The sequence below is a fragment of the Vulpes vulpes genome, chromosome 10 (genome assembly GCF_048418805.1).
Source record: "Vulpes vulpes isolate BD-2025 chromosome 10, VulVul3, whole genome shotgun sequence".
Classification (NCBI taxonomy): domain Eukaryota; kingdom Metazoa; phylum Chordata; class Mammalia; order Carnivora; family Canidae; genus Vulpes; species Vulpes vulpes.
In genome coordinates this window covers 52,214,082-52,240,841 of record NC_132789.1, presented here as the reverse complement: position 1 = coordinate 52,240,841, position 26,760 = coordinate 52,214,082, and the positions used below count along the sequence as shown (strand labels likewise).

The window sequence follows — 26,760 nt, the reverse complement described above, 5'->3', positions numbered from 1 at the left end:
AAAGGAAACTAATAGGGGCACCTGGGTGGTTCAGTTAAGTGTTAGATTTGTGATTTCAGCTCAGGCCATGATCTCATGGGTTGTGGGGTGGGATCTGACCCCAAGACTCCATGTTCAGCAGGGAGTCTGCTTGAAGACTCTCTTCCTCTGCCCCTCTCCCCACTCACACCTGAGTACTCTCTCTCTCAAATAAATAAACCTTTATAAATAAATAAATGGAAACTAATAAAAATACGCTTTTCCAAACAAAGCCATAAGACCATCTTATGGAAAATAACCAACATTAGGATGCCTGGGTGGCTCAGCAGTTGAGCATCTGCCTTCAGCTCAGGGTGTGATCCCGGAGTTCTGGGATCGAGTCCCACACTGGGCTCCCTGTGAGGAGCCTGCTTCTCCCTCTGACTATGTCTCTGTCTTCTCTCTGTGTCTCTCATGAATAAATAAGTAAAATCTTAAAAAAAAAAAAAAAAATTTTCTATCACTACCCCAACAGAATACTATTTAAGTACAAAATTTAGACAGCTTTTCTTCTGAAGTAAAAAAAAAGTTTTTAATCAAGCTTTGCTTAAGCTAACACTGAAGCTCAAATTAGACATGTAGGAGACTACTAGAAAATTATGTGATCTTTCTTAAAAATTTTTAAAAATTATTTAATTAATTTAAAGTAGAATCCATGACCAATGTGAGCTTGAACTGATGACTCTGAGTTCAAGGGTCACACACTCTACCAACTGAGCCAGCCAGGCACCCCTTAGGTGACCTTTACAATTGAAGATCTCACATTACTTTTCACAAATACCTGAAAATCCAAAAGCAACATTTCAGGGCCTAATCAGATTACTATTCAAAATTAAAATCCCCCAAATAGTTTCAGATATCATTTCTCCTACAGCAACTAACTGTTTTCTTTGTACAAATATTAATGGTCTAAGCCATGGGTCCTCATTACTGTACTTCAAATAATTTTAACCAAATTTTATGAGGGGTTGAGTTTCTATTGATCAATGCAGAAATTTTCAAAAGGTTAAATCCCCAAAGAAGACTTACACCACAGAGCAAGCATAACATCCTTTCTTGCTACTCTCACGAATTAAAAATGCACCATCAGGTTTCCCATAAAGCAAGTCCTCTGCTTGTACTCGATTGATATCCTCAACAAACCAGGTTTTCTCATCATAATGGGGTAGGTTTTCATCTTCCTCATTGATAAAATAGGTCCTAAAAATTAAATGTTAAAATATTATTCTAACAATCAGGTTACTTATATCTAAAAGCAAACTCAGGAATAAAACACTCTTCTAAATCTTTACGAAATGACAAAGTAAAACTATGATTACTTGGACATTTTTAAAGAACTTCATTATTTGCTATGGTACAGAAAGCACAAAATTCACACATTTCTTCCAATCAGCTGACACATGAATGTCTGAGTGAGCAATGCTTATACACCCAGGTTTCACATGGCTCAGCAGGTCTCTGGTCTCAACTGCCTATAGGGTACTCGTCAAGCACTTCAATTTAAAAGAGATGCAAAGTTCTTGATTCAATGTCCTCAGGTGACAACCTAGCATGTACAAAGAAGGCCCATGTCTTATACTGGGAATAAAACCCTCTGAAAGGGGGTTTTAGAAAGGTAGAGAACTTACTCATCAGCATCCTCATTCTTGATTCCTAGCCAGGCATTTAGACGCTTCTGTCTCACTCCTTTATGATTGAGCCATCTGCGGAGGGAGAACACCAGTGTCAGTATCTGCAAACTCTGCCCAAAGTAGACATGTCCAAGCCAACCAAATTTTGAGTCCAGGAACCTCTTATTTTAACCCATTTCCACTAAAAGTGGCCAGGGATTTCCATAAGCTAGCTTTTCCTTAACTTTTTCTCCAACTTTCTGCAAAAAAGCAGAAACACGGGGAGTTACCTGAAATTAGACACTTCTCTCATTTTTCATGTTCCTTTTCTAGGAGGTTGTACACCATAAGCACACACACACTTGCACTCAAACACACGGGGACATCGGTTTCTGAAATTATTAGTTTTGTGACCATGGTGTCACATTTGCAATCTCCACTAAGCCAGAAGACTCAATTCTGTGTGGCCCACTACATTAATATTATAAAACAACTTCAAGATCTATTCTTGCATCTAAGCCAGCCACAAGAAATACTCTGAGTAATTAATACAAATTTACTTCATCACTAGGCAAATCATAGTATTTTAAAATATATCAATACTTTAGATGTAAAACAATATACCATTACATTTAGTTCCACTGACATGGACTCACTTGAGTTGAAAACTCTTTCATTCATCACCATCTTCCAACCAGGCTTCTGATCATCTAGGTCTCATCATAAACATCATCTCCTCAGGGAGGGCTACCCTAATCATTCCAACTAAGGTAGTCCCTTTGTCACTCATTCTCTATAATTTACCTTATTTTATCATCTTCCTAGTACATGCCTGAAATTCTTTATTTTATATTTTCACTTATGTTTGTCTCCCCCACTAAAATTTAGCTGTTTTAAAGAAAGGGGTCCAGGGCACCTGGGTGGCTCAGTGGTTGAGTGTCTGCCTTTGGCTCAGGTCATGATCCCAAGATGGGGATCGGGCTCCCCACAAAGAGCCTGCTTTTCCCTCTGCCTGTGTCTCTGCCTCTGTGCCTCCCATGAATAAATAAATAAAATGAAGAAGGAAAGGAAAAGGAAAAGGAAAAGGAAAAGGAAAAGAAAGGAAAAGGAAAGAAAGAAAGAAAGAAAAGGAAGGAAAGGAAAGAAAGAAAGAAAAGAAAGAAATTAATTCAGTCTGTCCTGTTGTTCATGGCTAGTCCCAATGCTGAGAACATTATCTACTATATATCTACTATATCTACATATAGTGGATATTCAAGAAATCTCTCCCTAAACACCCTAGTTGTCTTTACTGTCAGATCATGATTTATCACCCACGATGTTATCTAAATTCTCTTTAATTTAGTTTACATAACTCATTAAAGGAACTTTCAAGGTCTAGTTTGCCACACTTATTCATGCCTCTTGGGATGGTGTATTTTTTAATAATCTCCTCACTTTCCAGAGCAAACAAGCGCTTCCATTCATTCCTTTGGTTCATGGCATAAGCCTTCTTCTTGGGCCTTTCTTCAGCTTCTTATGTGACCAGAATCACATAAGCTTTTCAAGAGCAGACACACCCTGATTTTAGACAAAGTACCTCCTTGCCTTGTTTCCAAAGCTCTTCTGTATGCTATGTGTACTTGCTTGACTTTCTTTTTGCCCACAATAGCAAACTGAAATGATCTCTAGAGAAGAGTTAATAAAAAACTACTCAGTATAGCAGTTCTAATTGTTTGCCCCAAAACTTACCACCTTAAATTCTACTCTACTGTTCCCTCCTCTAAGCTTTTATTTTCTCCCCTGTCCCTTTTCATACAAAGAAACTCTGAAGTCTATGGAAAATCCAGTCAGAAATCTTTACTCCCTTCTACCAAGAGTTTGAATCAAGTTGTGTTATACAAATGAAAGTCACCCATAAACCAGTCTATTCATTACCTAGAACAAAACCTAACATTTTTCATTTTAATGGATTCTCTCCTACTATAAGGCAGTCATTTGTCCTAAAAATCTAACATCTTGTTCATAATATACCTTTCAATCTATCTTTGAGTGAGACCCCTGTATCTTCCTAAATCATACAGTTTTCCGTAATATTAAAGAGTTGGGTTTTACTCCTCAGGTCAAATTATCTTGCATGCCTGCTACTGGCACATTTCTATTACTTGAAATATAGAATTTCATTTCTTAAACATAAAAACCCTTTAAGAGACTGTCCTGTATACTTATGTGTACTTAGTGTTCTTGTCTGCGCCCATAAGGGGTAATTTCTATTTCTGCGGTTCTATTATGTAATCAAAGATTCTGGTTTTTTATTTAGGCAAACATTAACCTGTATTTTTTAAGCTACACTATATGGCTCATACCACAGGCACCCTCTGAGATTTCCCATTTGTATGGACTAAAGTCTAGAATGCTACATTCTGGTTTGCCCCACATGTTGACTTTAGGTAAACTCTGGTACCACCAACTATTTTACCAGGATTACCTTCCTAAATTCTTACAAGCTCACTAGCCAGTTCTCAATTACAAATCTCTTCTTTTATCTCTAACATGTCTAGAGCCCACAGTAATCTGGTGCTGGTGTTTCCTCCCATACTGGCCCAGACTACTCACACAAGGTGCTGATCTCGGATCTTGCGCAGCTGGATCAGATCAGGTTTGATACTGTTCATTTTTTTATCTATTTCCCGGTTGTCCAAAGCTTGTTTCTTCAAATCCTGCTCTAGACGCATTTTGCTATCATGAATCTCACCCAGACGTGATTTCAATTTGTCATAATTCATCATAATTCTGTGAAAATATTGACATATTAAGGCTTAAACAGGAACCATGCAGAAGCATTCTATAATGTGGGCATGGTCCTAATACTTTAATGTGATAGATATCTGTTGTTTTTGCCCAGCTCGTGTCCATTTTCATTCTTTTGGTAATGGCACCTGATGTTCCCTGTAGATAAGGGCTCCCTGCCCCCATCTCAGAGTCACAGGTGAATATTCACACAACCCAGCCTGGCCAGTAAGAGTATTCCATTATATCCTATTGCTCCCCTCAAGTCACAGTGACTGGTTCAGGAATGAGAATAATACCTAAACTGACCCAATGAGAGTTAATTCTAGTTTGTCAGAACTATTGTAAACCGAGATTCTCTCTTCTTCCCACTGAGGCTGCTTATAAATATGTGATTCTAGGACTTCCAGCAGCCACCTCATAGGGAAAACCTGCCTGAGGATAAAGCCAACACAGAGAAAAACTAAGGCAAAAGGCAAAGTATGAGAAAAAATCCTGATGACCTTGTTTGGCCCCTGGATCAAGCCATGACTGAACAAGTAAGCTATATGTATGATATTCAGAAGGTAGCACAATATAACAGTTAAGAGCAATAGCTTTGCAGTCAGAAGTCTTTCTGACTGCCTAAGTTTGAATCTCTGCCCTACCACTTACTGCATGGCCATAGGCAAGTTATTCAACTTCTCTGTGCCTTCATTTCCTCATTTGTTTAAAGTGGATAGCTAAAACAGTACCTACACTTCACTAAATTATTATGTAAATTAAATGTGGTAATACATGTAAAAGGACTAAACAGTGCCTGGTACATCTTGGTAAGCACTCAGCAGATAATGACAATAAGGTTTTCCAGCACACAAAGTTTTGCTGTGCTCTGAAGGCAATCACTGTTCTCATCACTTGTACCTCAAAACAATGTGATTTTATATTACTATTAAAACTTCATCATTAGGGGTGCCTGGGTGGCTCAGTGTTGAGTGCCTTTGGCTCAGGTCATGATCCTGGGGTCCTGGAATCAAGCCCCCACATCGGGCTCTCTGCAGGGAACCTGCTTCTCCCTCTGCCTATGTCTCTGCCTCCCTCTGTGTCTCTCATGGATAAATAAATAAAATCTTAAAAAAAAAAAACAACTTCAACTACTTTACCTTCCTTTGCAACTAAACTGCAAGTTCTTTTCTATCTCTTCACTGTTGATAATAATAATGGCTATTTATTGATATCATATGCCAAGATACATAAATACATACACACGTGCCTTTCTGTGCCATAAATATGCATGTGTATGTCTATCAATTCATTCTCACAGCATTTCAAAAAGGTATCTACAGTTTAGAGGAGGAAACGGGCTCAGAGAGTTAAGAGAATTAAGTAACTTATCCAAGGTCACATAAGCTATATGTGAGCAATACAGAATTCAAGCCCATGGTTTTCACCATTAAGCTGCCTCAATAGCGCTTAGCTCAATTCTTACGCACACAGAAGTTTACGGACATTTTGGTGCTAATATGAGAAATAATTTTGCTTTTCCCTTGCAGATGATTCATTTTTATTTATTATCCACTTTTTTATTCCTCAGCCCACTCTTATCTGGCTCAGTCTTCCAATATTCCACTAAATTTGCTATGATAAAGACTTCCAATATCCTTTTAGTTGCCAGACCAATACTTCACATGCTTCACTCACTCTGTGTAATCTTCTTAGCATCTACTATCACCTACACACTTAGGCATCCAAACCCTTCTGTACCTTGAGTTCCAAAAACCAAATAACCTTTGTCTGTCTGTCAGACAACTCCATTTCGGTTCTCACAGGAACCTCAAAACTCATTGGTTCTAACCCTGAACTTTCCTTATGTACTTACTATTTTGGTGAATAACACCCTTCCTTATTCATTCATATCAGAAATCTAGGAATAGTCTTTGACTTCTTTCACATCTACCATATCTGGCCAGGTATCAAGTCCTCAGCGTTTCCATTAATTCCTCCTCCTTTCCTGCCATTGCTCTGGTTCAGGCCTTCACCATCATTTAACTGGATGACCACAAACACTGCAGCTGCCCTCAACAGTCAACCTAGTCTTTCTTGCCCCCGGTTTTGTTCAGCCTCCAATTTATTTTCAGACTGCTGCTGCTGATTTTCATTTCAACAAAAATTCCGTGAGCCTCACTGTGCACTCTCAGGTACCATAACAGGTGCTAGAGCTATGAGGGAAAATAAGCCTCCATTCTTATTCCACTAACAAGCTTGCAGTTTAGTGGGTGTGATGTTCAGTAAATGTTACAGCAGGAGTCAGGACCAGATACTGGAGGGGGTAGGGACAAAAAGCTCCTAAACCAGTCTAGGGAATCAGGGAAATTTTTCTTAGAAAAGTCATGCATAAGCTGATTCCTAAAGGATGGGCAGGCATTAAAAATTTGGAAGGATGTAGAAGGAACACAGAAAAGAGAAGGTTCATTTGGTGCCATTAGTGGGAACAGCAAATAGTTCCATATATGAAGTTTAAGGTGGCAAAAGCAAACACAAAAGAAATTATTGGGGAAGAAAAGAAGTCTTGTCTCACTGATGCACTTGGAAGGGTTAGGTAGATTTACCGTTCAATTTCCTTTTCATTCCCCTCTCTGCGAAATCGCTCAATATATTCTTTGCTATGTTGTTCTTGTGTGTGACATTGCTCTTCAAATATTTTAATTGTTTCATTAAAGGCTTCAATTGCAGTCCTCTTCATCTGTATTTCCTATAAGAGAGAAAAAGAGAAACATTTTATTAGCTTTTTTTTTTTTTTTTGGTAACTGTGGTCTCATAACCTAAAATCTTATAATCCTAGTTACAATTTCACATAAGACTGAATTAAGACAGCCGAAACTTCTCTTTAACTCCTACCCTTATTACTTACATGCAAAATACATCATTCAAACCTTAAAATAAAAAAGAACTATTACTTGCAATATAGCTGAGAATCACCATAAAAAGGCTTGAGTTGGTAAAAGAGATGAACCCAAAACTCTTTAAAGACAAGGATCAAGTTATACCTTTCCACTTATTGTAGTGCTGACCCTCAAAAGGTGCTAAAAGAGTGAATGGATAGAGTGGAGGAGTCCCCACACCAGTGTGCATAACCTTATTCCCAGAGGAGTCCTATAGAGTCTATCAATTCCAAAACCTATAATTTCCCAAACAGATTCATCAACATATTAATCTGACTAGAAGTAAGAAATGAGGGGTGCCTGGCTGGCTCAGTTGGTAGAGCATGGAGTCTGATCTCAGGGTTATAAGGCAAGCCACATGTTAGGTGCAGATTACTTAAAAATAAAAAAGATCTTTAAAATGAAAACAAAAAAGAAGCAGAAAATGAAAGGGGAAAGAGTAGCAGCTAAAATTAGATACAGAATAAAATGAAAAACCAAAAGCTTCACAAAACAAATACCCAGTAGGCTAAGCCAGTCAGCATTAGGGTAAGTAGTCCTATACGTTTTGATGAGTTCTGAGGTTATTTGTAGACTTTAGCATCTGAACCTTGATTCCCCAAAATCTTCAGAGGGTTAAACTTTGTTCAATTTATATTAGAAAGTCAAGAAGATGTATAAAGGTCTAGAGAACTGCTATCCTGAATGTTTACAATTTTAAAAGTTTTGATGCTTATGGGATAACTTCTCAAAACTAGCACTGATTAATTTCAACAAATTATTACTGAGAATCCATTATACAGAAAGTATAATCTGGCAATAAAGAGATTAATAAAACATGAAGCCTGCCCTCTAGGTTTTAGAACACACAAGTGAAATACATTTCTGAACTCCAATAAAGTTCTGTTTCATCTCATGGTAGAGTCAATCAAGTTAGGGTGAGTTAGTTATCTACTGCTTTACAGAGACTTCATGGAAGAGACAAGAACCTTACAATGCTCCATATGATTGAGGTTGTATCCTACCTATTTCAAACAGTAGTGCAAACTTATTGATTCAAATGTCCATATCTAAATATGTAGCTACAAATTCTACAATTCTCAAATCACAGTGGAGGGTCTTGGATCCCTTCCAAGGTCAAAAATTACCTATGAAGCCCTGGCCCTGTATCCTTAAAGACACCAAATTGGCCTTTACTAACACTAGTGTATGTATAGGTAGGTAGGGGGCAGCACAAAGAAAAGTATTTTACAGCATTGCCAAAGCAGTAGCTGCCCCATAAACAATGCCACTATACCTACCACAAAACTATAAATCTACCTGTATCTACACCCAACCCCTCTCCAACCCCTCTTATGATTCCTTTCTTCTTTCTCCTCTCCAACCCCTCTTATGATTCCTTCTCATCAGCATATAGACAAGTTCTAGTAACACCACTTTGAAAAAATAATCCTGTAACCCTAAATTCTCTTCTAGTTGATTAAGTTTCTTGAACAAATAGTCCATATGGGCTGCCTTTCTTTCCTCATCTCTCATTCACATTCTGGCTTCTGTGCCTACCATTCCAAAAGACTGCTCTTTCCATGCAAGATTACCAATGATCTTATTGCCAAATCCTGTCCCTTATCCCAATCCATCACTAAGTCCTATCACTTCCTCCTAATTACATGTAATCCAGATGTCAAATATCCCCACATGCAGTCTATTCTTACCCCGTGCCAACTATGACTCAGGATATGCCATCTCTTACCATTCTCTGGGAAGAATTTGCTTACGTCAAAGCAATCCAAATGTTATCTAAGATTTCACAGAAAAAAACCGAGTAAGTCTATAACACTTAATACTTATAAACAAAGGAGATAAATTCTTTAATCTCCCTTTAACACTTACTGTCTCAGCACACCCCCTATACTGCTAATCACTGCATTCCTCCCTTTCTCCCCCTACCTCCCAAAGCTTTAAGCCTCCACAGCTCTGCTCTGCTCAGCCAGCTCACATTGTGCTCTCAATTCTCACACAGACAGATTTAGCCCTCTCCTAGCTCTGACCCAGGAGCTTTCTTGGCTGCCTCCATCTACTCCCATACCCAACTCTCCATCCAAGGATACCAAGTCCAGAACCAGTCTCACATCAGCACCTCAGAACTCATATACTGCTGTTAAGTCCCCAGTATCGCTGAGCATGTGGGCAGCAGTTTGTCTAGCCATGACAAGAATACAGAAATACAGTTCTATACAAGCCAAAGCTACAGACATCAGTGGCCACTTTTTCTAGCCTTTTTCACAGGAGGGTTAGTCCTCCCCTAGACTCTAGTTCAGATCATGAAGCTGACTCCAGGGCCCTGCCAAAGATGGAGTGTTTTGGTTCATTATCTTGTATAAATTCATTCAACAAGTGAACACTAACTATATGCCAGGCACTACTTGAAGCATTTAGGATACATAAGTAAGCAAGCTTAGAAAAATATTTCTGCACTCACAGAACTTACAGTTTAGGGGGTTATAGAGACATAATAAGTAATTTACGTGTTTATTAGAATTATTAAGAATCTGTAAGAATTACTATGGAAAAAAGAAAAGTAGAGTTAGAAAGGAGGACTGAAATGCGAGTTGCAATTTTAAATCAAGTTGCCAGCTAGGCCTTGTTGAGATGACATCATTTGAGCAAAGACTTGAAGGAGGTGAGGGGCATTGACCAGGTGATTATGGGATGGGTGGAGAGTGTTTCAGGCAAGGAAGCAGCCAGTGCTAACACTCAAACATAGGAAGCAGTATAGTATATTTGAGGAACAGCAAAGAGGTTAGTGTGGTTGGAGTATAGTGAGGAAGAGAAAAGAAATGAGGTCGAAGAGGAGTGGCATAGATCATCCTGGGCACTATAAAAAGCACTCTAACTTTTCCTATGTATAAACCATGGAACTAGAGACAGGTCTTCAACAAAGAGGTACTGTGATCCAACCTATGTTTTACAAGTACAGGTTTCCCCAGCATTCTCGAAGCATATGAGTCCTATGAAAACTTTCGTATGCCAAAATGGCATAAAGCAAAGAAACAATTACCATTAATTTACATGGGAAAAATCTTTAGTGTTCTCAGACTCGAAAAATAACTTCCCTTGGACCTTTTTTTTTCCTGATACCTTAGGACACATCTTGCTAAGAGATACACAAAGTAAATGCAGATAAAGCACAGATGCTCACAGACACAGTTCAAAGTAACGGTGGCTTGATGCTGAGATGCTGCGTGTAGTTCCCAGGGAAGGAACTAGGCGGCACTACTCCCACCGCTCAGGGTGTGCGCTGCCTCTAACAGTTTACTGCAAAACAAACTCTGAACACTACTGTCACTTTTCACTCTCTTCTGTAAAAGCAGAAGTCTTCAGATTTCTTCCAGTTATCGAAAAAAGCACTAATAATGTAGGTCTTTCATAAAAGCCAAGTGGTGTAACGTGAACTTGCAAAATATAGGGGATACCTGTGTCACCTAGCTGCTCTACTGAGAATTGATCAGAGGGAGGGGAGCATGGATAAGGGCAAGAAGATCTGTTAGGAAGGTTCTGTGGTAACTCAAAGTAAGAAATGATAGCGGGCTTCGATCAAGGTATCAGCACTGGATGTGGGGAGAAGGGGTTGCATCCTGGCTATATTCTAAATGTAAACAGGAATTCCTGATGGATAAGATGGAAGATAAAAAAGAAAGAGTCTTGAGTGGCTTCAAGGCTTTTGACCTAAGCAAGACATATGACTGCTCTCAACTGAGATGGGGAAGGCAAAGGGTAGAACAGCCTTGAGTTCAATTTTGTTCATGAATTCAGTTTTGACATGTTAAATCTGAGATACCTATGAACCTATGAAACATCCAAGTAGAACTGTTGAAAAAGGTAGTTAGATATATGAGTCTAGAATTAAGAGAAATTAGAAGAAGCAGAGTCTGGGAATTACTGGCATACAGATGTTCTGGAAGGCCATGAGGCTATTTGAGATCGCCAGAGAGTGAAGTAACCAGGAAAAAGAAGAGGACCAATGTAAAAGAGAAGAAATCAGCAAAGAAGTCCAAGAAGGAAGAAACTACCAGGGAGGTCAAAATCTCAGCTGTCTCTGCTTATTTCTAGATCTGGAAGTTCCATTTGTGATGATTATTATGGTTTTCTGTTCTACCTCTGATCTACAGAAATAATCATATTGTTTTTGCATATAGCCATGTGTTTTTAATATTTACCATTTTTTAGTATGAGATATAATAAGTGAATACAATAAATGCACAGCTTCACAAATGATTATAAAATGAACTTCTACTACCAGCAACCCCGGAAATTCCTTGTGTATCATAACTCGCTGCCTCTTCCCACTCCATTCCCCTACATTGGTGTTAATGCTACCCTGTCCTTTATGATGATCATTTCCTTGTTGTTCTTTATGATTTTACCACTTTATATCCCCATCCAAAATCAAACCGTTAAATTTACCTGGTTTTGTAGCTTCTATGAACAGACTCATAGTATATATGTTCTTTTGCATCTTTTATTCAATATTCTTTGTAAGATTAAACATAGTGTTATATGTTGCCCTTTAAATAAATATACACAAAGGAATACAGTAATCCATCATTGTTTTATCTGATACAGAGAAAAGGTTTTAAAGTATTCCATTTTGGTGAATGCACATTGTGTCTGACAAATGTCAGAGTATTTCAACCTTTTGTAGAATAGAGTCTCATCTCTCTCTCTCCCTATTTTTACAGTTAAACACAGCAATCATGCCTATGTATTGCAAATGAACTATGTTGGAATTTAGGAGATTTATATTCTAATCCTGATTATGCTAAAAACTGGTTACAACCCTTTAAAAGAACTCTCTAGGCTTCAAGTTCCCATCTATAAGATGGAGATAATGACAACTCCAGCTATATTTGAGAGAGAGAGAATCAGGTTAAAAAAAAAAAAAGAGGGGGGAGGGGATTATACATCCAAAACCACTTACTGAATACCTTAGTCTAGTTGTGGTATATTTTAACCATAGATGACAGTATACCACACATTTTTCCCTACATTGCCTTTTTACATAATGTATCTTAGAAATTACTCAAAATCAGGGGGCACCTGGGTACTGCCATCAGCTGAGTATCAGCTCAGGTCATGATCTCAGGGTGATATCCAGCTTCACTCACTGGACACCTGCTTGGGATTCTCCCTCTTCTTCTGCCCCCCCCCTTGCCCCCATGCTCACATTCTCTCTTAAAAAAAAAAGAATAAATCTTAAAAAAATCAATAACTCAAAATCAGTAGACCATCATTTTTTGATGGTTATAGAATAATTTCATATCATTTTGTTTTAAAAAGGTCATTTTTATATTACTGTTATTAATGTGCATATTATTTCTATTATTTCCTTTCTAGTTTTACCATATTTCCCTCAAATCCTCTTAAGTCTATCACCCCAAACATCCCAGCATATTTTTTCATCCCAGCATATTTTGATAAAGTGTTCCCTTCAGATTAGTGGGCATACCCATAACTGAAATCACAGTGTTCACACACTTCTACATGCTGTCTTCTTTCCCTGAAATTATATCATAAGCATTTCTCAAGTCACCAGGAATTCCTAAAAGGCACTTAGTAACAGCAGTTGCCTCCAGGGAATGGGAACTTTTACTTTGTATGCAATAATTCATATAGAATTCAGCAATAACTTATACTGAATTTAACATATTTATATAGCTTTTATACTTTCCAAAAATTCGTTTTAAAATAATTTCTGAAAACCTATTTTAATAGCTGTATAACATTCTATTATATGTATGACCATTTCACATCCCCTAATGTTGACCATTTATGTTGATTCAATCTAATCAGAGAAGGACAATCATCATATGGTTTCACTCATATGTGGAATATAAGAAATAGTGAAAGGGATTAGAAGGGAAGGGAGGGAAAATGAGTGGGGAAAGAATAGCAAGGTAGACAAACCATGAGAGACTCCTAACTCTGGGAAACAAACAAAGGATTACAAGAGGAGAGGTGTGAGGGGGGATGGGGTAACTGGGTGACAAGCACTAAGGAGGGCACTTGATGGCAAAAGTACTGGGTGTTATACCATATGTTGGCAAACTGAATTTAAATTTTAAAAAATTATGTTGATTCAATCTGAAGAAGCATCAGTAACTCTTTCCCCATTCTACCCCAAACACTGGCCTCCATCACAGATAATTCATCCGGAAGAACTGAAGGAATACAGAGAAGTTAAATTTGCAGTGTAAAAAAACATACACAGGCACACCAGAAATACAGCTCAAGTATCACATAGAAAAAAAAGTTACTAAGATCATTCTGAATAATTAATAAAATAAAACCTGAAAATAAAATGGAATTAAACATCTCACATAGGAAAATAGGAAATTATAGCATTTCTGGCCCCTATAATCCCAGTAACAATAACAGTATAAAGAGGGAGGAACAATGATGTATAGGAGCAAAGTATTTATATTCCACTGCAAATTTGAATAATAATTTATATTTGAGGGGCCTGGGTGGTTCAGTCAGTTGGGCATCTGCCCTTGGCTTAGGTCATGATTCTGGGATGCTAGGACTGAACCCCACATCTGGCTCCCCACTGCTTCTCCCTCTCCCTGGCCCCAGAGTTCATGCTGTTGCTATCCCTCTCTCTCAAATAAATAAAATCTTAAAAAAAAAAAACAAGTTTATAATTGATACAAGTTTGTTGTGCAGTTAAGATGTTAATTGTAGGAATGCCTGGGTGGCTCAGTGGTTCAACATCTGCCTTCAGCTCAGGGCATGATCCTGCATTCGGGATCGAGTCCCAATCCTGCACCAGGCTCCCTTCGAGGAGCCTGCTTCTCTCCCTCTGCCTCTCTCTGTCTCTCTCATGAATAAATAAACAAAAATATTAAAATAAAAAAAAGAGATGTTAATTGTAATCTCCAAGGTATTTCCTAAGAAAAACTAAAAAAAAGTACAGAAAAGGAAAGAAATGGGGAATCAATAAAAGGGTACACTACAAAAAATTAGAATACTAAAAAAAAAAAAAAATCCAGTAATGGTAGAACTGAAGTGCAAAAGACACATAAGACACAAAGAAAAATAATAATAAAAATAATAAATGCCAGAAGTCAGTTCTTCCTTACCAATAATCAGTAATTATTTTAAATGTAAATAGATTAAACTCCCCAACTAAAAGTCAGAGACTGCAGATGGATTAAAAATTAAAAACCCGAGGTACCTGGGTAGCTCAGTCGGTTAAGTGTCTGACTCTTGATCTTGGCTCAGGCCTTGATCTTGGGTCATGAGTTCAAGCCCCACAATGGGCTCCACGCTGGGTGTGGAGCCTACTTAAAAAAAAAAAGAAAAGAAAAGAAAAAAAGAAAAACAACCCATGATCCACCCATATGCTGTCTACAAGAGAGTTGCTTCAGATGCAAAGAATACTCATTCTTCTCAGGTATATGGGGAAACCCACAAATATATGGAAATCAACACATTCTTAAACAACCAACAGACCAAAGAAGTAATGAGAAGAGAAATTAGAAAATACCCTGAGATAATTAAGAACTAAAACAAATACTGAACTTACAGAGGTAGCAAAAGCAGTACTCTGGGGAAATTTATAGCTGTCAATATGTTTTTTTTAAGATTTTATTTATTTTAGACAGAGAAAGGGAGAAGGCATACGAGCAGGGGCAGAGGTAGAGGGAGTGGAGAGAATCCCAAGCAGACTCTCTGCTGACATGGAGCCTGATGCAGGGGCTCAATCCCACAACCCAGAGATCATGACCTGAGCCAAAACCAAGAGTCAGATGCTTAACTGACTTGACTAGGCCACCCAGGCATCCCTAAGCATCTGACTCTTGATCTCAGCTCAGGTCTTGATCTCAGGCTCGTGAGTTTAACCTCTGCATGGGCTCTATGCTGGGTGTGGAGCCTACAAAAACAGACAGTCCGACCTATAACCCCATTAGGAGATTCAAACAGTAATCAAAAAGTTCCCAACAAAGAAGAGCCCAGGACCTGATAGACTCACTAGTGAAGTTACCAAACATTAATTAAAAAAAAAAAAAGATTTTATTTATTCATGAGACACACACACAGAGGCAGAGATATATAGGCAGCGGAAGAAGCAGGCTCTCCGTGAGGAGTCTGATGTGGGACTGGATCCCAGGACCAGGATCACAACCTGAGCCAAAGGCAGACACTCAACCACTGAGCCACCAAGGTGCCCCCCCACATAAGATTTGATCAGTCCTAATCCTCAAGACCTTAGAATGTGACCTTATTAGGAAACAGGGTCTTTAGTGAATTAAGATGAGGTCATATTGGATTAGGAAAGGTCCTAATTCAATGATTAGTATCCTTATAAAAAGAGAAAATAGGGGTGCCTAGGTGGCTCAGTTGGTTAAGCATCTGCCTTAGGCTCAGGTCATGATCCCAGGGTCCTGGAATAGAGCCCCACATCGGGCTCCCTGCTCATCAGAGAGCCTGTTTCTCCCTCTCTCTCTCTCTCTCTCTGCCTGCCACTCTCCCGCTTCTGCTCTCTCTTTCCCTCTATCAAATAAACAAATAAAATCTTTTAAAAAGAGACAGAGAAAACAGACAGAGGGAGAATGTCATTGATAATGAAGGCATAAATTGGAGTGATGTGTCCAAACCAAAGAATGCCAAGGACTGCAAGCAACCACTACAAACTAAGAAAAACAATGAAAGTTCTCCAGAGCCTCCAGAAAGAGAAAGGCCCTACCAACACCTTGATTTTGGACTTCGAGCCCTCAAAACAGTGAGAGAATAAATTTCTGTTGTCTTAGGCCACCCAGTTTGTTGTTCTTTGTTATAGCTGACATAGGAAACTAATACAGCCATATATGAAAGACACAAAATTAACATTATACTCAATGGTGAAATGGGAGAGCTTTCCACCTAAGATCATGAACAAGACAAAGATATCTACTTTTACCACTTTTATTCAACAAAGTACTTGAAGTTCTAGCCAGAGCAATTAGGCAATGAAAAGAAATACAAGACATCCAAATTGAAGGGGAAAAATTAAAACTATCTCAAATGACATGATCTTATAGGTATAAAACCCTAAAGAATCCACCAAAAACTGTTAGAGCTAATAAATTCAGTAAAGTTGCAGAATACAAAATCAACTGTATTCTATACACTAGCAATAAATAATCCAAAAGAGAAACTAAGGAAATAATTCCATTTACAACAGCATCAAAAAGAATAAAATATTTAGGAATAAATTTAACAAAGGAAGTAAGAAATCCATACACCAAAAACTACAAAACAATGCTGAAAGAAATTAAAGACATAAAGACAGGGAAAGATGTCCTTGTTCATGGATCAGAAGACTTCATATTAAGATGATAATACTACCCAAAGTGATACATATAGATTCAATGCAATCACTATCAAATCCCACATGCATTTTTGTTGTTTTGTGTTTTTTTTTTTACACAGAGACAGAAAAACTGAACTTCAAACTCCTATGAATTAAAAGGGACCCAGAATAGCCAAAACAATCTTGAAAAAGAACAAATTTGGAAAAAAAATTTTTTTTAATTAAAAAAAAAAATTTGGAAGACTCACACTTCCTGGTTTCAAAGCTTATTAAGAAGCTAGGGTAATCAGAATATGGTGCTGACATAGGACAGACCTATAGATCAATGAAATACAATGGAAAGCCCCCAAATAAACCCTCACACCTATGATCTATGTCTCACTTCAGCAAAAATCCCTAGATCATCCAATGGAGAAATGGTGTTGGGACCACAGTGCAAGGGAAAATGTATTTTCACATGTGAAAGAAAAAAAAAAAAAGCCAGACCATAATTCATACTACATATAAAAAGTTAATTCAAAATGGATCAAAGATCTAAATTTAAGAGTAGAAACAATAAACTCTTAGAAGTAAACATTGGAGAAAATCTTTATGACACTGGATTTGGAAAAACTTCATGAATATGATACCAAAAGTATAGGTAACAAAACAAAAACCAAATTGGACTTCATCAAAATTAAGAACATTTGCATGTCAAAGGATATTATCAGAAAAGCAAAAATCACATATAAAAATGGGAAAAAAATGGGAAAAATATCTGAAATGGGAAAAATATCTGAAAATCACATATTTGGTAAGGTATTAAAGAAAATAAAACTCAACAAAAACAATATCACTTCAAGACTACTAGAATGGCTATAAAAATTTAAAGATAAAAACATAAAACATAACAAGTGTTAGAGAAAATGTGGAAAACCTGGAATCTTTATGCATTGCTGGTAGGAATGTAAAATAGTTTTACCAGTATGGAAAACAGTCTGGCAGTTTCTCAAAAGGTTAAATATAAAACTGCTATATAACCAAGAAATTCCATTCTAGGTATATATCCAAAAGAAATAAAAGCAGAGACTTAAACAGTTATTTGTACACTAGATGTTCATAAGCAGCAATATTCACAATAGCCAAAAACTGTGGAAAATTACCCAAATGTCCATCAACAAATGAATGGATAAACAAAATGTCATATGCACATACAATGCAATATTATTTACCCATAAAATATTTATATATATATATATATGCTACAACATGGATTTTCCTTGAAAACATTACAATTACTGAAGTAAACCAAAGGACAAATCTTGTGTGATTCCAACTATATAAAGTACTTAGAATAGGCAATGAATTACGAGGTTAACATACATATATATAATACATAACAACAATAAGCGGTAGAAATAGAATTATATAATAGCACGGTTATTACATTCAGAGGCTACATGGTACAGTATGAACTGAAGTAACTGGGATTAAGAATGCATGGTGTAGGGCAGCCCCGGTGGTGCAGTGGTTTAGTGCCACCCGCAGCCCAGGGCGTGATCCTAGGAGACCCTGGATCGAGTCCCACGTCAGGCTCTCTGCATGGAGCCTGCTTCTCCCTCTGCCTGTGTCTCTGCCTCTCTCTCTCTCTCTCTCTCTCTCTCTGTGTGTGTGTGTGTGTCTCTATGAATAAATAAATAAAAATCTTAAAAAAAAAAAAAAAAGAATGCATGGTGTAGGGATATCTGGGTGGCTCATATCATGATCTCAGAGTCCTGGGATCAAGCAAGCTCCCTGGTCAGCAGGAGAGTCTGCTTCTCCCTCTCTCTCTGCCCATTCATGTGTGCTCTCTCGCTCACTCTGTCTCTCAAATAAATAAATAAAATATTTTTTAAAAATGCACGCTGTAATCTTTAGAGCAACTTTCTATAAGAAAAAAAAAAAGAGAGACAGATATAGCTAAAAGGCCAGATGAAGAATCATAATGGGATACTAAAATATATTTGACCCAAAAGATGACCATGAAGGAATTGCTGGGGAACAAAACCAGATGGAACAAAAATAAATAAAATAAAATATCTAAAAGGTAAATATAAACCTAACCATGTCAATAGTTACAAGACATACAAATGGATTACACATCTCAATTAAAAGGCAGAGATTGTCAGGCTGCATTTTTTAAAAAAGCCAGACCCAACTATATATATTATTATCTATAAGAGATACACTTTAACTATAAAGGCACAAATAGATTGAAAGTAAAAGAACAGGAAATAAAATAAAATAAAATAAAATAAAATAAAATAAAATAAAATAGATAAGTAAGAAAGTAAAAGAACAGAAAAAACATATCATGCAAATACTAAGTATATGAAAGATGGTGGGGATATATTAAAAAAAGTAGACTTCAAGACCAGGAGGATTACCAGATAAAAAGAGGAATATTTCATATTTTTAAAAGATTTATTTATTTATTTGGGAGAGTGGGAAGGGAGGGGGGAAGGAGAGAGGGACAGACAAAATCTCAAGCAGATCCAGAGAGGAGGACATGAGGCTCAATTCCATGACTCTAAGATCCTGACCTGAGCTGAAATCAAGAGCCCAACACTCAACCAACTGAGCCACCCAGGTGTCCCAAGAAATATTTCATATTGATAAAGGAGTAAATTTACTATAAATATATAAGCATTTAATAGAATTTCAATACACATAAAGCAAAAGCTAACAGAACTAAAAGGAGAAATAGACAAATCTACAATCGTACTAGAGACTTTAAGATTCCTAATTAATGGACAGTACTAGCCAAAAAAAAAAAAAAATTCAGTAACGATAGAGAATATTTGAATGACACTATAAATCATTTTGATCTAATAGATACTTATACAGGACTATACCAACAACTGAAAGAGCACTGTACCAACAACTTTACTAGTCTCTGTAAGTGTGCAAATTAAGATAAAGCATGTATTAAGACATAAGTTAATAAATTTCAGAAGACTGCAACCTTAATGAATATGTTCACTGACTACAAAAAAATTAAACCAGAAATATAATATCTAGAGGAGCCCCAAATATTTAGAAATTAGAGAACATATGCCCAGAGAAGAAATCATAAGGGAAACTAGAAAACATTTAAAACAGAATAAGGAAAATAACAGTATAACAAAATTTATAGGATTTACCTATAGGACTGCTTAGAAGGAAATTTATTGCTTTAAATGCTTCTATTAGGAAATAAAGTTTTAAAGCCAGCAAACAAAATTTTCACCTTAAGACAGTAAAAGAAAAGCAAATTAAATTGAAAGTCAAAAAAAAGGAAATAATAGCAAATAATAATAACATAAATAACAAATACAACAGAAAACAAACACTAGAAAAAATCTGTTACTCTTATGTTCAATAAAGGATTCAGCCAAGTTATCAAGGCACTGAGAATTCACTATGAATTTAGTAAAATGAACAAATGCTATCATAAGATGGACTAATCAACACAGACTAATGCTTTTATAATTTGATATTCAAAGTAATAATCTGTGTTTCAAAAGAATGTGCAAAAATGAGGGCACCCTGGTGGCTCAGTTGGTTAAGCAACTCTTAACTTTAGCTCAGGTCATGATCTCAGGGTGGTGAGATTGAGCCCTGCTATGGCTGAGCAGAATCTGCTTCTCCCTCTCCTTCTCCCTCCTCGTCTACCAGTGCCTCCACTCACACTCTTACTTTCTATCTCTCAAATAAATAAATGAATAATATTTAAAAGAATGTAGATAAGAAATCCAGTTAGGAGTATTTTTTTAGGCCACTAGTGACCCAAATACTGCAATGAGTAAACTTCCCTGAACACCTGCACCTTCATAAAAATTCCCAGCACCTTTTATATATTATGTAACAACTCCAGTCAAATTAAACCAACCCAAGCTAACTAAAAAAGAATCCAAGTAGTTCTAGGAGGAGCCCCTGGGTAGCTCAGTTGGTTAAGTGTCTGCCTTTGGCTCTCGTCATGATCCCTGAGTCCTGAGATGGAGCCCATGGGCTTCCTGCTCAGTAGGGAGTCTGCTTCTCCCTTTGCCTCCTCTCCCCGTGCTCCTGCTCTCGCTCTCTCATATAAATAAGTAAAATCTTTTTTTTTTTTTAAATTGTACTAGGAAAGGAACTAGAAAAAAAAGTTCTAGGAAGAGAACTAGATTATTCTTCAGAATTTTGTTCTGTTGCACACATATGATAAAAGAAATATTAAGATTTATGATCTAAAAACTGTGGTTAAGACTACTAGTGGTCTCATAATTCCCATTCATTCTTTCTTCCTCAGTAAATTTTCAAATGTTAGTTGGGTACACCTGACCAAATAAAAACTAGCTTTCTTAGCCTCCCTGCAGCTAGTTATAATCCGTAGCTATGTCTTACTAGTGCAATGAAAGTAGAAGCAGTGTGTACTTTTTCTAGGAAGCAGCCTTAAAAAACAGGGAACTTTCCTCTCTCCTTCCTATTCTTCTACCTTGTTTACTAGAATATTGTTGTGATGGCTGATACTGGAGTAAGCCAACTTCTACAGATAGCAAAGCATCAAAAGAGAAGAACTCTAAGCCCTAATGATTGTATAGTAGACATAATATCCCTGGCACTGCGTATACATAAAAGAAAAATAAATTTCTATTTGACACTTTTGCTATTGTTATTTTTTTTCATTTCAGTCAAACCTTATCCCAGTTAATATAACTGAAAAAAATTATACCCTTAACCAATAAAAAATTTATTTATGAATGGGAGAAGAATTTGTATTATCAAAGTCTCAAAAAGGCTGTTCGAGATACTAAGACAGCTAAGGATTGTCAGGTGAATTACAGAAAATGTACAGTAACTGTAACACTGCATACTTACTTACCAGCCTCAACAGCAAAAATTTACTAACCTGGGATGTTCTGGTATATTCCTCATATAGCCGGTCATACTCTTTACTCTTTTCCTGATACTGAGAGTGGTACTCTTGCAGTTTTTTACCAACTGCATCAATGTTGTCTTCTTTTACCAATTGGTCCTGTACAGTTAAACAAAAGAAATAAAGAATGTTAACAATTCTGGTACATCAATTTTTCCACATCTATTTCTTTTTAAATTGCATTTCTACTGTAAGTTTAAGCCACTGTATTAATATTAGGCATGCAAAAGCACTAAATCCTTTTGTTAACACTATGACCAACCTTTAGATAACATCAAAATAAAAACTTATTTATAAAAAAAGTAAGGACTGATACATAAATAGGAAACATAAACAAGTATTTTTATATAAAGTTGATAAGTACATGCAACAAGCTATTAAGGACTAGTAGTCACAGAAGAAGTTCCAAAAATATCTTAAATCTTAAATAAGAAATTTCAAATGACTAGATTTTTCTCTTTTTCCTATTGATAAGCCTGGTAAATTAAAATGAAATGATGTTAAAGTGACTTATTGAATAGCTATCAAGAACTTCTATAGGGAGCCACCTGAGTAGCTCTGTTGATTAAGCATCTGATTTTGGCTCAGGTCATGATCTCAGGGTCCTGGGATCGAGCCCCATATCAGGCTTCCTGCTCAGTGGGGAGTCTGCTTCTCCCTCTCCCTCTGCTCTTCCCCTGCTCATGTGTGCACTCAATCTCTCTCAAACAAAAAAATAAAAAGTCTTAAAAAAAAAAAAGAACTTCTATAATCATACCTGTTGGTATCTGGACACTGGGTACATCAGCTTCACATCAAGTTTGGGATTGTACTGAGCAAGAGATTCATGATGATAGTGGTTAATGAGCTCCACCACAGAATTAAATGTCAGAGGATCAGAAAAGCCATATTTACCATCTCGATGATAGATCTTTATTAACTTATTATTGCCTCCCTTCCTGTGAACAAGACAGCAACTGTAGACCTTTTTCCCAAAAAATTCTATCAAAGTATTACTTTCATATAGAGATATAAAAGCACAGTGTCATAAAATAAACAAGTTTTACTATGTTAATGAAACTGGAACATATATAATTAGGTAAAAAGGCATATATAATTAGGTATGTAAAAATATATATGTAATATCTTATTATTTTACAACTATTTGTCTATAAAATATCTTGGTTACTAAAGGCCAATATATCTGACCTGCATTCAGTATCAATAAACTAAACAAAAATAGTCACTTAAAAATAACTAAAACAGAAGCAAATTCTATCTTTTATTTTCTGAATAAATTTTCTACTTTAAAATCTATTAATATTTTTTCAGGAAGAACAGAGACAATCTCTTTAGAACCTAAAGATAAGTGGCGGTGTGCCTGTGGAGGGAAGCAGAAGCCATCTCTGTATGAAGGAGAAGGATAAGCATTTGTCACACATAATCACCAACACACTCAAGGTTTGACTGTGAATGCACAAACATAATTAAGCTCCTTGAATGATTTATAACTGAGTAATTAATCTAACACCTTACATTATTTTGTCTTTTATATTTGCTTATAATTCTTGGAAATGACTATTTATTTAGACCATGACAATAAGTAAATGATTCAACTGTCATTCAATTGTATAAAGTATAGCTTTTGAAGAGCCATTTATATTAGAATGAGGTAATTTGATGCTTAAATAGTTTAGACCACTTTAGTTTATTGAGTCATATCCAGTTGTCCCTTAAACATAATTTATAACCAAAGCTTAAAATGGCAGTGTTTTCCAAGTCCCACACAGTATCAAACCACAGCAGGTTGATTCATTCTATCATAACAAAACACTGCACCATTCCCACTCAACTCTTCTTATAACAGCATGCAGACTTAATGGGGGGGAAATACATCTCCACATCCCTTTATGCCACACTATTACACATGATAAATGAGACATCAGGATTTGTGAAAGGTTAAACACAAAAAGTTTGAATCTATGGACTGATTTAGTAATGCTTATAGAAAGTCAGGATTTGGATAGATGAAGAACTATTCCTATAAAATGAACATTAGAAGGACCACCTAATCATATGTAGTTACTATGGGTATATACACCCACGCATATACTCACAATAAATGTAGGCTGATCTATCTGCTAGAGAAAAGTTAAAAGGCACTCATTCCTTCAAAAAAATTTATTTGGGGCACAGGGGGCGCTCAGTTGGTAAAGCATCCAACTTGATTTCAGTTCAGATCATAATCTCAGGGTGGGTGGAGAGACTGAGGCCCCCACTGGGCTCTACACTAGGTATGGAACCTAGTTAAGATGCTCTCTCCCTCCCCGCCTTAAAAACAAAACAAACCAAAAAACAAACAAAACTTTATTTTGATTATCTATTATGTGCCAGGAACTGTATGAGGTATAGTGCATATAAGGATGAACAAGCCAGACTTAGTTTAAGATAAACATAACAAAAAATAACTAGATATATCAAATGGTAATAGGTCCTATGGGGAAAAAAAAGCAGAGTAAAGGAAAGAGTTCTGGGGGTAGATGGTCTGCTATTTTATATATGTTGCACAAAGAAAACCACTCTCTTCAGGCGGCATTTAAGCAGAGTCCTAAATGAAATGAGGGAAGTAGCATAGCAGATATCTAGGGGAAAAGTTTTTCAGGCAGAGGGAACAGCAAGTGCAAAGCCCCTGAGGTAGAAGCATGCTTGGCATGCTCAAGGCACAAGGAACAAGGTAATTTGATGCTTAAGGAAGGAAGCCAGTGATGCTGCAGCTGAATGAGCAAAAAGGAGAGAACTAATAGGAGAGAAAAGTAAGAGCTGTAAAAGGAGCCCAGATCATGTAACAATCTGTAAGCCAATTTATGGGCTTTGGCTTTTATGAGTAAGATGGAGAGACACAAGAGGATTCTGAACAGAATTATATCATCTATCATGATATAAAAGGTCCACTTTTTTATTTTTAAAAGGCCCACTCTAGCTGCCAGGTTGAAAACAGACCAAAGTGGGCAAGGGTAGAAGTAGGAAGATCAGTTGGGAAACTATTAAAATAATCTAGGCAAGTGATGATGGATGACATCCTGAACAAGGATAGTAGTAGAGGCAATAGTGAGAAATGGTGGAATTCTACATATATTTTGAAGAAAGAGCTGACAAGACATACTGATGTCATGGACATGGATGAGTATGAATGAAAGACAACAAAGATGATTTCAAGTTTTTTTTATCTTAAGCAATTAGAAGAATGGAATGGTTATTTATTGAAATGAAGAAGGCTATATAAAAAGAATATATTTAAAAGAGAAAAAGTATTTTGTTTTTAGACATGTTAAACTTGAGATATCTAGTGAACATCCAAGAGTAGATAATCCAGCAGCCTACTTGAAGAATCTGAAGTTCAGGAGAAAGGCTGGGCTAGAGGTAAAAAAAAATCAAGAGCTGTCTGCCTACAGAGCATAGTAGAACAAAAAAAGAAGTCTAAGGTCTAAGTCCTGGGTTCACCAATGTTTAGCAGTTAGGAAGATGAGGAAGAACCAGCAAAAGAAACCAAGAGAGACCGGGGCACCTGGGTGGCTCAGTGGTTGAGTGTGCCTTTGGCTCAGGGTGTGATCCCAGGGTCCTGGGTTCAAGTCCCACATCAAGATCTCCATGGGGAGCCTGCTTCTCCCTCTGCCTATGTCTCTGCCTCTCTCTATCTCTCTCATGAATAAATAAATAAAATCCTTAAAAAAAAAAAAAAGAAACCAACAGACAGCAATTAATAAAGGAGAACTAAGAGCATGGTACTTTTTTAAGAAAGCATTTCAACAAAGAGAAAATGATCAACCAAGTAAATGATCTCGGGGCTTGATGAAATAGAGATCCCCAAGTGATCTTGACAAAATAGTTTCAATGGAATGGTAAGGATGGAAGTCTGACTGTAATGGCTTTCGTTGTAATGAAAGAAGATAAAAAAGAAATGTCTACAGACAACTGTCTTGAGGAGTCCTGCTGTAAACAGGGAGGAGAGAAATACGGAAGTGGCTGGAAAGATAGAGGCTCAAGGGAATTTTCTTCATTATTCTTAAATGCGAGACAGTATCACATATTTATATGCTGACAAGAATGGCTCAGTAGAGACACAAAAACTGCTATCACCAAAGAAAAAGGACAAGATAATTCCGAGGGTGATGTCCTTGAACAGAATAGAGGGATGGAATGGGACTTAGTCCACAAGTAATGATGTGTGGATCCTGGACAAAAACTTGAACAGTCATCCAATGGAACAAGAGAAAGAGGGTATTCACATTCAGATGTAAATACATTGATAGCTGTGGCAACAGGATCATGAGGGAATTAGGTATCTTCTATCTTAATGTTACCAGTGAAACAGGAAGCAATTTCAATAATTTTATTATTTGAGAGAGAGAGCACATAGGGAGAGTGAGCAGGAGAAGCAGACTCCCCTGAGCAGAGAGTCTGTTGAGAGGCTCTATCCCAGAACCCTGAGATCATGACCTGAGCAGAAGGCAGATGTTTAACTGTCTGAGCCACCCAGGTGTCCCAGAAGTAATTTCTTTAGTTAGGAGGGGAAAGACGAGTTGTTGATTTGAAGGAAAAAAGAACACATGATATTGTCATATAGGAAAGTGGGAGAGCAAATGGATTGCAAAAATGCAGAAACTCAGCAGAGCAATACCAAAGGCCCATTTAAGATCAGTAGTCATCAATTTTATGTGAGACCAGTGAGGATAGTGTTATTCTTCTCCACACTCAGCTATTCAGGTGTAGGCAAGGAATAGAGTTGAATTTAACAAGTGTTGGAATAAAGTTGGGTGCCTACAGCATAGGAAAAGAGGAGCAAGTTTACTGAGGATATATTCACAAGGCTAATTTTAATAGATCATGGACTCTTGCGCAGAGAAGGAAGGAAATGAAGACATAAAAGAATTAAAGAATGGTGAATTTTTAATTATATATCTCTCCCTCACAATACTCTTCTTAAACAGAGGAATCATGCTATTTCTTCTAGTATCCTATCACCTGGCCTAACACTGGCATATAGCAGATTCCTAAAGATTTAACTACCCAGGGGCACTTGGGTGGCACAGCTGGTTAAGCTCCTGACTCTTGGTTTGGTCCAGCCCCACATTGGGTTCCATATTCAGTAGTCTGCTTATGACTCTCTATGCCCCTAATGCCCACTCTCTCTCTCAAATAAATAAATAAATAGATGTTTTT

At 37.0% G+C, this 26,760-nt stretch overlaps 1 protein-coding gene across 5 annotated transcripts in view; it reads right to left on the bottom strand.

Annotated features, from left to right (window-relative positions):
• PIK3R3 (phosphoinositide-3-kinase regulatory subunit 3) overlaps positions 1–26,760 on the bottom strand; it is a 125,921-nt gene that overhangs the window by 10,698 nt on the left and 88,463 nt on the right. For 2 of the 5 annotated variants that reach the window (XM_072724098.1, XM_072724099.1), the window contains exons 4-10: positions 22,456–22,499; positions 22,319–22,372; positions 21,535–21,660; positions 6,986–7,128; positions 4,224–4,400; positions 1,647–1,721; positions 1,048–1,218 (exon numbers count right to left, since the gene is read on the bottom strand). In XM_072724098.1, the coding sequence (XP_072580199.1) occupies positions 1,048–1,218; positions 1,647–1,721; positions 4,224–4,400; positions 6,986–7,128; positions 21,535–21,660; positions 22,319–22,372; positions 22,456–22,458 (749 nt within the window). In that variant the 5' untranslated portion in view covers positions 22,459–22,499. Of the gene's footprint in view, positions 1–1,047; positions 1,219–1,646; positions 1,722–4,223; positions 4,401–6,985; positions 7,129–21,534; positions 21,661–22,318; positions 22,500–26,760 lie in introns of all 5 variants that reach the window. The other 3 variants (XM_025991918.2, XM_025991920.2, XM_025991922.2) reach the window with 2 other exon arrangements.